The following is a 14,927-nucleotide window of genomic DNA, read 5'->3' as shown; positions in this document are numbered from 1 at the left end:
TGCAATGAGGCAAAACAATAACTTGTGAATCTAAGTCATTTTAATATATTGATTGTTTTTGCAAATTACTCTGCATGCTAACCAAGAAATATGTTAATTTTACCAAATAAACTTTGTTTCAAATGACTTAGATTAAAATTACAAAGTGAGTGGGATGAATTGGGAGACTGACATATATACACTACTATGTATAAAACAGATAACTAAAGAGAACCGACTGTGTAGCACAGAGAACTCTTCTCAGTGCTCTGTGGTGCCCTAAATGGGAAGAAAATCCAAAAAAGTGGGGGGCGGGCAGTATATGTATACATATAGCTGATTTACTTTGCTGTACAGTAGAAACTAATACAACATCATAAAGCAACTATACTCCAACAAAAGTTTTTTTTTTTAATAAATGAAAAAAAAAGAAAAAAAGAAAGTGTTTCAGACTGACACTTTATGTGATATTTATGCTGCCTCATGATTAAATTGATCTGTACTCTGATTTGCCTATTACACAGATTCTAAAGCTAGCAAAAAATAATCATTCTCTTAAAAATGTAAGAAATCATGTGGTAAAATATTTTTCTGTCACATCTTCTCACAAATATACCAGTAAGATAAACACATTTTCCCTCTCTTACTAAGTCTTACATATACAGCATACAAGGATTGTGGATTTTTATCCAAATAAACAGTACGCTAAACAACTTGAAAAAAACTTTTAAATTACCAAAATACTTCAATTGTCTCTATTAAATGTAAACAAAATAAATGATTCTGTATGCAATAACTATTAAGATAAACTATTTTGACAAAGAACTGGTAAATAATTTCTCAAAAGTTAGGAAGAAACACTAGTAACTTTTAGTTAATTTTCCCTCCAAATATAATTTCCATCATTAGAGGAAAAGAATGAAATATAGAAGGTGGTCACTCACTTCCTTAAACGATAAGGAAAAACAGCCACTATACGAAAAAAAGTAATTAAACAGAAATTATCTCTCGCTCTTGCTCTTTGTGTTTTCTGAAATGAAAACATTTCCTCCAAAATTACAACTTCAAAGAATTTCAAAATTTGTACACCAAACCATTATATATTCTTTCAAATATTCTGTTTATGTGTTGGAAATTTTCTAACCAGACGCAATAATTAAAATTAGCAAAACGATAGTCTAATGAAATGTGTTGTTATGCTAAATATTAAAAAAAAGGAGAATTGCCATATAAATACGGTATGTACATTCTATCACTTGAGCAAGCCTGACTAGCAACAGAAACTTCGATTACAGTATAAGACAAAATATCTGCACTCCTCTTAAAGCTACAAACAAAATGGTAACCTATGTAGACTTTTGCTTAATTATACAAATACTTACACAAAGTGTTTTTTGCCACACTATTTACTTAAATGCTTCTAAAATAATGGTGACAAGGTATCTGAGTTCTGTTTTTACTGGATATGCCTTAAATGATTAAATTGTTATTGCTTTTATATCTGTCTTAAAGATAGTATTGCTTTTTCCTTTTTCAGTGTCTTGGAATTCTAAGGTGTTCTAAAAGCAACATTAAGAGATAGTTAAAAGAATAGATATCTAAATAAAATTTTAGAACTTTTCTAAACTAGGTTTATACTTATAAAATACTATTCATTCAATCAGCATTATGAAGCATCTACTGTATATTCAGCCTTCAGATAGCAGGCATAAATTATTTCATGAATAATTAAAATCAAAGCAGTAGTATCATATGAAAGAAGTAGGTTTTTTTTTTACCTGGATTAGATGAGGCAATGCTTTTAGGGTAAGGCAAAACCAAATTCCCAGCTTGCAGGGAAGCAAATCATGCCACTGAGGTTTCACCAGTAATCTAAAAGCAAAGTATAGAAACTTGAAAAACAAATTATTTTTATAATAATCATGAACTCTGTTTTCAATGGCTATTTCAACAAAAAAGTTTTTCAATGAAATATTTATGACAGTTATCACTTAATCTGACATATTCCATCATGAAATATATTAGTACAACAAATGCAATTATTTACAGTAAGTAAGAGAATGTAGACTAAAGTTTTGGGGAAGGAGACTTGAATAATCAAGTTATAAAAATAAAGGCACAAAAGCCCTCTTTCTAACCTGGACTTTTCATCAGTTTGGCAAAGTGAATTCTTAGACCTTATGATTACTTCAGCTAGAAAAGACTCAACAGCATCACAGTGTCCCCAAGTGCTGACAAGCAGATATGAAGACTGTAGCATAAACAAACCAATACATAAAAATTAATGTCATTTGCAGTTCACTGAAGCATTACTCACTGATGTCATCAGGACAGAAGACAGGCAGAATAGTCTCTGATCTCCATCTCACATTGATCCAGTTCCTGCCCTGCTGTGTGAACTATTTAAACCCTTTATTTCTTCCTATGAATCAATAGGAGAAATGGTGGTATCTCTTTGAGTGCACTGCATATTACTGTCTCTCTACATATTGTCACTCCTGAGTTAAACGCTACAGTGATAGATTCTTTTAGTAATATTTTGCTTCTGAAGTTTAGTAGAAAAATTTAAACAAGAATTCAGGGGCTTAATTATTTAAATATATATGAATACTTTTACAAACAGAAAAACCTGTAGAACTTGTGCTTAAGACTAGAATTTGTTTCTTAAAACTATGGAACATTACTAGTCTTTTATAAACTGAATACAGATATAAATGTTGGTATATTTGAAATGGATATACATATAAAGTGGGATCACATTAAAGACGTATTTTAAAACAATTTCGAATTATAAACATGTTTTCATATGTTCCCACCTTTCATTTTTTTCTGAAGCACCAAGTTTTGATACATCCACAGTCTTGCCGCCTGTCTTTTTTTTCTTTTCTCTCTTTTTTCTACTGAGCAGTTCATCCTTAATGTGGAAAAAATTATGGTTACAGGTTATCATTAACATGTACTCTTCAAATGTTATCAAGAGTCTTCTGTGAAGGGTAAACATTATAGAAGAACATTTATGCAAATATATGTAGGGTCCAACATGATTAAGTAAAATCATCAATCTCTAACAATGACTGTTGTCATGGTATCCGGTCCTTAAACACACATGAAGTTCGGCGCTGTCAGTCATGTGTATCTCCACAGCAATCAAAGTTTTCTGAGAAGAGAAGGCATTCAACTTACTTTTTCTCATTCATCCAACTTTAATAATGTCACTTCAAAAAGAATGAGTAAACAGATGCTAATTCATGAATACTGATAAATATGTTTCTCTTTAGCATATAAATAAAAGCCCACAGCAGGCAGAATAAACTATCAGTCTAACAAAAATGTAATAATTTTTTAACCAATTTATCTCTGAAATTATAAAATTATACTCATTTCAAATTTTACTGAGTTAAAAGCTATTAAAGTCATCATTCTAAATCATTTTGCATAAAAAACATGCATGTCTAGAAGGTGACAATGAGGAAAACATAGCTCTATCTTCTAATTTTCAGCTCGATATTTACACCTTAACAAAATTTTGTAACAAACTCAAAATGACACATTTTTAAAAAGAAACACTTTCTTCTTATATCATTGGTTCTTGAAATAGAAGCATCAAATACTAAATGTTGAGTACAAAAGTACTAGAATAAGGAATATATATAAGAAAGCTGAAATTTTTATCAGCTGAAAAACTAAATGTCTAAAATTCCATATAAAATTAAGGAGGCTAGGTCACTTGATTTATTACCAATACTTACCAGTTGTTTTTCCAGGTAGATTGACCAAACCACAGCATAATGACCCACTGTGAGAATAATGAACAAAAGTAATGCCAGCTCAGCATTGCTCATTTTCCTCACCCGCCTGTAGTAGAATACAGGCTGTCGCCAATCTGGAAGTCCATTGATCAGAATATCATCATACCTACAGAAGCAAATACAATAGTTCTTCATACGGAGTTTAAAAATAAAAGCAAAAAACTTTATTTGTATCAATACTTACACTTAAAAAGAGGAAAGAGAAAAGAATTTCTCCAAAATATATAACATTTATACAGATTACCAGCATTACAACGGTCTGTAAATCAAAACATTACATTCAATCATACACAACCTTCAAAAAGGCACTCAGTGATATACTTTAGATCTGATATACGGATCTTGTGTTTTTAAACACTCCAACGACGTGACTCCTGGAATGACATCCAAACTCAAGGAGCCTTATAGTCCACCTCTCCATCACAGGGTGCAGTGAGGCCCCACCATGAAAGTCAGTGACAAAAGGAAGAATCTCAATGGGAGAAAATCAAGATAAGAGCACTATTGCTTCCAAGAATTATATATTAATTGAATCACATTCAGGATAAATTTTCTAGTTAGTGCTTTTATTTGAATCTCAGTACGAGGGTTCAAGGTTGAAATATTTATTTTATCAAAGCTTCTTAAAGACATAAAAAGTCTATTAAAAAGGGGCACCTTTTAATTTTATGTTGCTCACGTTCTTTTTAAGAATTAAAAACAATACCAAATTAGCAGGAGATGTGGAAACAACCAATTTCTCAATAAAACTGTTTATTTGTAAACATTTAGGTGGCAGTTTTCCTCACATTTTTTTGTCTTTGCTGAAAGGGAAAAACACAACAAATTTCCTGGTAATTCACTTTAAATCTACTTTCTTTAGAATAAAATTCCAACTGAATTTAAATTTACCCATCAGACATTATGGAGGCAGATATTTTTAACGTTAAAAATAAGGAGTAACATTTATGACTGTAAAACTCAAAATGGTCTCATGCAAATACTGTATGTTCAAAACACACAACCTGTTAATCTTAGTTGAACACAACTCATTAAATATTCTAATCACACTATTTCCAGAATTAAATCTTCACTGAAAGGCCTAATTTGGTGCAACACATTGACCAAAATATTTTAATTAAAAATATTCTGAGTTAGTCGCAGGCCTAATTACAGGAATAGAAATAGGGCCTATATTGTCAGGCAGGTCAGTAGAACTCAGTAGTAGGTTTTTCTCAAGTAAATTGACCGATCTACGAATAATAGCGCAGCTGCTAAACTGCCAGTCTTGACATGTAAATCAATTTAAATGCAACAACTGCAGTAGCTACTTTGATAGTTATTAAATTGATACCTTGGAGATATGCTTAAAAAAATAAAGCAGAGCATTTATTACAGGCAACTTCTTTTTTCAGTAGAAAAATACTGGTTATAAATTCAAAATATATTTTATTGGACTATCTAGAAAACCTGACTTTTAGGATCAACTTAGATTATTAAAAATAACGGCAGATTAGAATAACCAATGTTCAAAGTAAAGGACATTAGTGGTACTAAACTCTTAAAGGCAGGCAAACTTTACAGTATACAAGAATCTGGTAATTAAAATATGGTTACGCAGTAGCTGAGCCAAAGTTTGATGTTAAATATTCTTTTTTAATATTTATATAGCTATTTTTGAACACAAATAAATATATAACATGATTTCATCAAAAGTTATCATTCCTGTCCTTCAAAATTTATGTTTAAATCTATTGCTAAAAACTGACTCATTTTAAATTACCAACATATTGGTAAAAACGGTTTCAAGTGATATAACGTAAGATTACAATATCTGAATGAGGTCCAATAAAGAAAGGCCTGAATTTATTCTAAAATCTACAGTCTACTTCAGATTTGTTGAGGAAAAAGGGGAGAATATAATTATTTTCAGCTAATCTCTCCCAGGAAATAACTTCAAGTAAAAAGTGTGGCTATTAATAAAGAACATCTAAGAAAGTGGTGACAGTTCCCTAAGAGCATTACTGTTAAACTTGTTTTAGATCTAAATAGTATCAGAAGAAAACCCAGCTAAACTCATAGCTATGAATCTTGTATCAAATATTTTATCACCATTGAAATACTATGTATCTATTAATAGCTACTGCTTTCTACCCCACATATAAATTGTATTTGGTGCACAGCTAAATTCAAGACAGCAGAATCTCATGCACTGAACACATTAAACAAAACTAGATATTTAGTAGGCTATGTCTGCCACTCTAAACAACAGTTTCCAAGGATTAAGCTTAGAATCAATGCTCTATTGATTTTACTATCAATGAACATTATGGCTCACACGACTGGCCATTTTAACGGAAGATAGCTTCTATTATAGTTCACTTTTTAGAGTATATGCTGTTAAAAGATAAATCACTGCTTTCCTGAAACACTGAAAAAATAAAGATATCCTTAAAATATACAGACAATATATTCATAAGTTATTTAAGAAAAAATGTGTTGATAACACAAAACATCACTATGTTATTCTTTTTCTATATCTAACACATAATACTGTTAAAATAATTAAGCTCATATAAACTGCTCTTAACAATTTGTTAAAACCAGATTAAGAATGTACACATGTATGAATATTATAAGAAAATACAAAAGTAAATTTCTTTGATGAAAATATCACTAAATGTAAAAAAAATATGAAACTATAAAGGCATCATTTTAGAAATTAAAAATATTAATTGATCTATTCCATACATCCAACATATAGCCTAATATATGTTTATTTCATTTGATTTTCTAAAATGTACATGATGAACATAATAATGGTTATATAATCATCAGTGAGTTCCATTCTATAGTCATCAAATGACTATATTCAATTCAAATATATTTAGCCCAATATAAACATAAAAAGCAAATCAAAAAATGTTTAAATTCCAAGAAAAATTATGTAAATTATTAGCATGCTTTGAAATATAAAATAGTAACTATGAAATTAAAATAGAAAACATGTATATTATGCAAATAAATATTCAAATAATTCTATCATTTGCCTAAATTGTGAATCTCTCACTGTAAAAGTTTGAATTTTTAGCTTAAAAGAATAACATCATCTATTTAGGCCACATTTTGAACCTGAGTAAAAACTGTACAAAGAGCATAAATAGGAAACAAGCTTAAATTAATTGATCTTTCCTTTATAAAATGTATATATGTGCCAAAAGCTGTGGTACACAGCACTTACATTCAACTTCTACAAATATATACCATAAAACAGACCCAAAAAACTAAGTTGCACAAGCGAGTTACCAAAAGAATTTTAAAACAGATTTTAAATAAAAGTAAATGTCCTAATATGACTAAAGCACAATCTAGTGTATGTATGTAGTGCTTAGTATTGTCTTGGTACTTTGTTCCAGCTAACACTGGCAACAGTTTATAATATGGCAGAACATAACTGAGCTGCTGTTTCCTAAAATAAGGAAATTACTTAACGAGTTTAGAAAAGACTTCTTTACTAATCTCCCTTATACTAACCAGGAAAACTTGTTTTTTCATGCTGTAGTCTATGTCTTTAGAAGAAAAAAATGGCTTAGAAGTTTACTCACAGTAACACTCTTAAGAATCTACCCAAGAGAAATGAAAAACATTTGTTCAGAGACTTCTGTGTGAATATACACAGCGGCATTGTTAGTCATAGCCAAAAAGCGGAAATGATCTCAATGTCTATCAGTTGATGAATGGATAAATGAAAGTGGAATGTGGAATACTATTCAGCAATAAAGAAGAATGAGCTACTGGTATATGCTACAATATGGACATACCTCAAAAATATGTTGATAATAGGAAGAAGCCAAATACAAAATACTATTAGATGATTTAATTAATATGAAAAAACACATTTATAGTCACATAAAGGAGATCAGTGATTGCCTGGAGCTGGGATCAGAATGCTAAGTGCCTGCAAATGGGCTTGAGGGAGTGTTTTGAAGGTAATGTTCTAAAACTGGTTGTGGTAGTCTGCACAACTCTGTAAATTTATTAAAAATCATAGATTTGTACACTTAAAATAGGTTAACTGTTATGGTATGCAAATTATACCTAAATAAGGCTGTTTAACAAAGTTTGCCTGTTACTTAAAAAAAAAAGGTAATCTATTATTTTATATGCTTCCTTGTTATTCCCTTTTCTACTAAAAATTTTTAAATGAGGTTGCTTTCAGTGAAAAGATAATTATTTATAAGGGAAATAAATAGGTCCATTACAATTCCTGGAAAGTTACACATTTAAAAGCACTTATTAATAAATATTTATAATAAATGACTGATACCAAAGAGCATTTGTTAATATCACTATAAGACAATCTTCTTTCAAAAGATAAAACTGTGCTTTTTTTTTTCTAAAGGAATTATAAACATTAGGTATTTGTAGAGATGCATTTCTCCTATAAGTTTAAATACTCATAGGTCACCTGGCCTCAGGCGCAAGCTTTGGAAGAGTGATTCTCAGCTTGATTAGTTACGACTTTTGCCTCAAGGAAAACCAGTTACCAAAGAGTTACTTGTGCCTCAAGGGGTATAAATACTACAGCTGTTTGTGTAACTGTCAGATCCATTTTTTTCTACTAACACTCTACAATAAATGCAAAAGGAACTAATCCTAAAAAGAAAATATTTGATGAGCCTGTGTTAATGAAGAAACAATTTATACATGAGAAGTGATTTGTTCTGAAAAGATATAAATAATTTTGGTAATTGGAAGAAATTGTTACAAAGTTTACTGACTTAAAATAACAACAAACAAAAAAACAAAATCTGATGCCAGAGATGCAGGGAGACTAAATAAAGCTATCTTTACAGACACATTCTTGATGTGTGAAACACAACTAGGGGCTCAGTGAGAGAAACCAACTAGAAAATATGCACAGAATGACCAACACTTCTTTCAACACACTTCTAGGACTCTTTCAACACTATGGATTATCTCAAACCAGAGGAATGTCTGCTATGGTACCTGGACCAATGCCAGCCCTTGTTATAAAGCAAAGAACACTTCAAGAGAATATCCTGAGTACCTTGCTTTGCAATCTGACAAACTGAGGTATTCAAATTAAACTGTTAAAGATGAGAACCAAGAGTGGGAGCTGACACTGTAGGATACAGAATAATTCCAGGTAACACATTTGAAGAAAGAATCAGAATGTCACATGGCATAATGTTTTGGATTTTCTTTAAGATAAACTAGCTTTAATAGAGTAATATTTTCAAACTGCAGAGGGTAGCTCACTAGTGTCTCATGAAACCAATTTAGCAGACCACAATCAGCATTGTTTTCAAAAAGAAAAAAGAACAGTCTAGACTAGCTTAGAATAGAAAAATATGTCTTTCACACACAATAAGAAGTGTTCTGTGACATTTCTGTTTCAGTTGTGTCTGTGTGTCCTGAAGCACGATGCAAAATGTATTTCTTACCATGAGTCTGACTTAAAGAACTCTGAAACCTGTCGCAGTAGTGTCTACACTGCGTACACTTGGAAGAGCAGAAGAAAGGGTTTCTCTGCAAGCTCCTAAGTCAGTAGCATATAAACCACTGTAAAATCTATTACTACTCTTCTGAAAGGCACCCAGAGACATCTCAAAGAGAGGGTGCTGCCTCCTGTCTGACGTTCAACCCTAAATACAGAATCGCTGGAGGAGAGTAAGGGAAGGATGGAGGCAAAAGAAACAGGAGAAAGAAGCAAATATTTTTCTTCTACTCCTATCTTGTACTTACACAATTCTGCTCTCTCACTCACAAATTAGGTTTATTATTTTGAATATGAGGAAACACCGAGAAAAGGTAATAACTTGAATATCTCTAGTCGCCTAATTGAAAAACATTTAAGAAACTGAGGGGGGAAAGACCCCCAAGCACAGACAGGAGCAATTACTGATATACCAAAAATGAATAGGCATTTGTTTGAAGTCAAGTGGTATTTGAATTTTCCAGGGCATAGATACTCATGTTAAAAATATTAGCTAATGAAGGCATGATCCTGAAGTCTCTAAGTACTAAATAAACCTAGTGAATATTTTCAGTAGAAATTAACTCCGCTCTAAACATACATCTTAAAAACAATGCATTTCTTGAAAAGGAACGAAAATAAAAATACTAACACAATAAAATGTTTGATGAGACAATTCTTTTCTTTATAAACAGACATCAAAGTATAACATCTTAATTCAAAAGCAGATGAACACTCACCTCTGCCTTCGTTCATCATCCTTTAAAACTTCATAAATGGCCACCAACTAGATAAAACAGAAGCATCACGTTAAAAATACTTTCACCTATAAGAAATCATTTAGGAAGACAGACACACTATAATGCACATGCAAAAAGCCCATGCACTCAGTGAACAGATAAAATCTTAATTATAAGTACCATTTTATGGTTTTGGTAGCACCTTAAGAGGTTAAAAAAGGCTTGATACCAAAATATATCTTTGAGAAAGATGCAAAAGTAATAATTATCTTAACATGTGCTTTTTAAAACTGTAATTTAGAGAAGAAAATTATGACAATTATGACCCTCCCCCCCAAGAACTGAGACTCCAATATAAAAAATGCTGGTAAAAGCGTTATTTTCTTTAAACTGAATAAATATGTATGCATAATATTTCTAAACTACAATCTCATTTTAAATGGAAACATTCTACATATAGGTTACTGTTTTTACCATAAACATTTATTTATAAATTATCACAAAAATATATAACAGCATATTTCACTTACTTGTCTAAATTGAGTTTCTGCATTTTCATCTTTATTCTTGTCTGGATGCAGAGTTAGTGAAAGCTTACGATATGCTTTTCTAATGTCTGCAGATGAAGCATCCTGGATGTAGTGGGGGGGAGGGGAAAAACACAAAGCAAACTTTGTCAGAAAAAGAAATTCCCAGAACCTTGTTAAGATCTGAGAAGACAGCCAACCAAATGCAGGACCCCAGGCAATGTAATTTGAGCAATCAGTCTAACAACCAGGCTATGCAACTAGCCTGACCCACATGACTGAACAATTATTCAATCTAATTTGGCTCTCCTCTTAACTTTTCATTACCATACATTCATTTAAAGAAGACAGTATTTGGCAAAACTTTTCAAACACTTGCCTTCCTAAAATTAACCAATAAATCTTTTTCAGTAATTAAGAGATCAAAAAGAAACAAATTAAAAATTAATACATCCGTGTGCCTTCAAAGAAGGTCTTTATTATTTGAGAATCTTAAAGCCAATGTCTGAAGCCCAGGCTTACCATATGTGGTTCCTTCATTGTTATTTATATTGAATTTACCATGGAGCAGCCACCTATGGAATCTCAATTTCAACATGTCAAAAAGTATGCCTATTTGAAGGCAGTTAAATTTGCATTTACACAAAATAATTATAATTAGAAATAGTTATGTATATTATCCTCAACTTTTTAAAGTATGTTACAGGATATCTTCAATAGTGTCCAGTTTCCATAGTCTGGTTTGCAGAAATAAATTTGCCCACTATTTATGTGTTATTAACATAGTTAAAATATTATTTTAAAAGGACAGTTGAGGAAGAGTACTTTGGATTCAATGAATATTAAAATTGTATTTTATGTAATCCTGTCCTATTTGTACATATAAACTCAGAGAACATCATTTTACATACCTAGTTTAAAAAAAAATACATGAAAATTACAACACACTGTTAAGTATAAAACTTGATCTCCATTAACTTTAAAATTTATTCCAAACACTAACATATTCATAGAGAGGCAAAATGAGAATAAAGTTGCTTATTAAATTTTATCGTGTTTTACAAATGAATATTTGTTCAATTAATTGATAAAACTGATATACTAAAAAGTTCAAATGACTAAAAAAACAAACATAACAAAAGTCCATGTTCCTGGAACTAAATAGCTGTTAAATAAATAGAGCTGGAGCAAGGCAAAGTGAGACTGTAATTAGTCTGTCAAGCTCTCTCTTATAAACCATTACTTTCATTACCAATTTTCTGGGACTTGTTGCTCCAGGCCACTACTCTAAAGTTTCAGCTTAGGTGTGAATATTTTTCTGACTCATGGAGGGTTGAAGAGCTAAAAAATTAGCAGAGTAAGTTTTGCAGGTAATATGATTATAATTTCCATTCTCACATGCCCAATGGAATTGTTTTGTTCTTTATACTTGAATGATAGCTAGCTAACAAGTAGTAGAAAAGAATGATTATTTTTTTCTGAAACTTTGTGATGGAGATTCTGTTCAGCAAAGAGGTCAAATGTCAAATGAATGTTCATTGTCTAACTGGGGCTTTAATTGTAGATTTTATTAATTGGGACTATAACATAGAGAAATTTCAAAAGTAGATTTCTTACAATCTAATGTATTTGCTTATGTTACAAAATTAATACATGCTCATTACGGAACATCTATGACTTACTAACACTCACCTAAGACCCAGTCTTGCCAACCTGACTCCAATCTTCCAGTTTTCTGCTACAGTATATACACTAACTGTAAATGTGATCAGATGGCTCTCCTATTTCAAACTCTTCAGTAACTCCCAAGAACCTTCATCATTTGTCTTATCCAGTCTTTTTAACTTTGTATTGCACCATCTTGATCCGTCTTCCTGGTCCCCCAAATCATCACACAATAGGATCCTGTTCCCCAACCTTATGTTTTTGTTTTGCATCCAGCTGTAGATACAGTTCTCTCCTGACTTAGGAATGCACCTCTCAGGCTGCACAGAAAGACTGCCTATTTTTCTCATGAGATCTGCCCAGTAATTTATTTCACCAATAAGCTTCACCCTAAGTGGACAAAACTGAAAAACTCAGAGTTTTCCCTATCTAAAAGATATGCTCTAGAAAAGCTGCATCTCAAACTAGCTTATGTATGTGTTACATTTTAGTTAATTAATCAATGAATTTTAACTTATCCTCATAGCAAAGCTTATAGCTGTTAGCAGGCCCATTTTACTGACAAGGTAAAGGAGGCAAAAAGAAGTTGAGTAATTTGCTCAATTCCAGACTGCTGGCAAATAGAGGAAAACAGAATTCAAACCCAGAAAATACTGCATCAGAATCATAGCTCTCCATGTTGGTTCTTAAGATTCAGTTAGTAGGTTTCAGCTGACTCACTGCACAGGGGCCTACAGTTTTGGGAAGGCAGTGAGAACAACTGCTACACTTCTACTGATCTGATAAACTATACAGAAAACATCACACAACTACAATGTAAACATGGTCCACTGCAGTTTTAAAGGTTAATATCCTGATACGTGCTGGCTTTTACAGCACATTTTACACCACATTTCTACTACAGACCCAAACGTTAGAACATTTATCTCACATACACAATGAATGAAACCTTTTGTCTCCCTGGCTTGCAGGGATTCTTGATAGGACTATGGGTGAACTGGTCATCTATAGGGTTCAATTCTTTTCCTTTTAAATGTGATACGGTTTTTGTTGTTTTTTTTTTTTTTTTTACAAGCTGGACATGAATTATCTTAATACCTGGATGACTTCTGTAAAGAATAGATATATGGTTATTCTTTTAAAAACAAAAATAAAGAAAAACTACAAAAATATGTCCATCAAAATTGGGAAAAAAAAAATGTGATGAGAGATCAACAAAAGTGGCAGAGTATGGAACTCCAAGGGCCTGTCCCTCTCCCTGAAAAGAAATGGCAAATAACCTGGCAAAAACTGTCAGAATCAACCTTATCTGCAAACTAGTCAAAGGATTCCAGTAATCAGTCAAGCACTCAGTCAAGAAAAAGTAGCTAATTCTCTGTAAGGATCTTGAAGTTATCAATCTGAGTTATTGGTGTGGGTTTATAGTGTTAGTTAGTTAAGTTGCTCAGTCGTGTCCAACTCTTTGCAACCCCATGAACTGTAGCCCACCAGGCTCCTCTGTCCATGGGATTCTCCAGGCAAGAATACTGGAGTAGGTTGCCATTTCTTTCTCCAGGGGATCTTCCCAACCCAGGGATCAAACCCAGATCTCCTGCATTGCAGGCAGACGCTTTAACCTCTGAGCCACCAGTTTCTAGTGTTAAGAGTATGTAAGGTAGACTTTGTTCTAAAAGAAGTTGTGGTTGCTTGTTTAGGCTTATCCTTTGATTCCCTGACAGACTGGTAAAGGTCTTACCTCTATTTTTTACCAAACTCTGACCTATCCCAGGGCAGACAGGCAACTGTTCAGGACATTTGTCAAAAACATTTTACAGCAAGTTTACCACCTGGTGTCAAATGAGGCAAAGGACGGCAGTTAGGCACACAACACGCACATCAAAAAGCTAAGGAGACTGGGAAGTGAGGTGCTTTGGGGAATATGGTATTTGAAATGCTCCCACATATTCTTTGGAAACTAGACGACCAACACCTGTATGCCCAAAGTGGAGTACATAATCAAAAAGACCTGAAAAGGCCCTAAATTCTCATTTCTGGCTGAGCTTTAGGCTGTACACAAGTAGAAAGTGAAGACTAAGAGTGAGTTGTAAACTGCCTAGCTGAGTGTTGAAGGCATGTCCTAACATACACGCAAAATCCTCTACCAAAGGTTTTGAGGTTTTTTTTTTTTTTTTTTGCTTTTCGTTTTTTTCCTGTGCCAAATCTTTGAGGAAATCTTTGCTGAATCATCATCTGATGCATAAGCTAATTAAACAGATGTTAGTGGACACATATGGCAAAGAATATACACTGTACAAAATTAATTCAGAAAAATCACTAGACAAACAACACCAACCACAAGCAGCAAAAAGGCAAAAACCAAAGGAACAAAAACAAAACAAAGCTGGTAAGGTACAATGATCTAATTACCACATTATATATTCAAAATATCCAGTATTCATTAAAAATTATGAAGGAGGCAAAGAAACAAGAAAGTATGGCCCACACACATAGAAAAAAAAGGAATAGAAATTGTCCCTAAGAAGATCAGACATTAGATTTACTAGAGAAGGACTTTAGATCAACTGTTTTAAACATGCTCAAGAGCACAAAGAACTAATAGAATAAGAATGATGTCTCACCAAATTGAGAATACCAACAGAGGAGAAAATTTAAGGCAAAGAGAAATTCTGGACTTGAAAAACACAATAACTGAAATTTAAAAATTCACTAGAGAATTCCAAAAGCAGAG

At 32.3% G+C, this 14,927-nt stretch overlaps 1 protein-coding gene across 2 annotated transcripts in view; it reads right to left on the bottom strand.

Moving 5' to 3' along the window:
* Positions 1–14,927, bottom strand: part of DNAJC1 (DnaJ heat shock protein family (Hsp40) member C1) — a 183,107-nt gene that overhangs the window by 99,665 nt on the left and 68,515 nt on the right. For both annotated transcript variants that reach the window (XM_027559990.1, XM_027559989.1), the window contains exons 2-6: positions 10,538–10,639; positions 10,008–10,054; positions 3,729–3,894; positions 2,796–2,893; positions 1,758–1,851 (exon numbers count right to left, since the gene is read on the bottom strand). In XM_027559990.1, the coding sequence (XP_027415791.1) occupies positions 1,758–1,851; positions 2,796–2,893; positions 3,729–3,894; positions 10,008–10,054; positions 10,538–10,639 (507 nt within the window). The remainder of the gene's footprint in view (positions 1–1,757; positions 1,852–2,795; positions 2,894–3,728; positions 3,895–10,007; positions 10,055–10,537; positions 10,640–14,927) is intronic.

This window comes from Bos indicus x Bos taurus, chromosome 13, assembly GCF_003369695.1.
Source record: "Bos indicus x Bos taurus breed Angus x Brahman F1 hybrid chromosome 13, Bos_hybrid_MaternalHap_v2.0, whole genome shotgun sequence".
NCBI lineage: Eukaryota > Metazoa > Chordata > Mammalia > Artiodactyla > Bovidae > Bos > Bos indicus x Bos taurus.
This window is presented reverse-complemented; position numbering and strand designations above follow the sequence as displayed.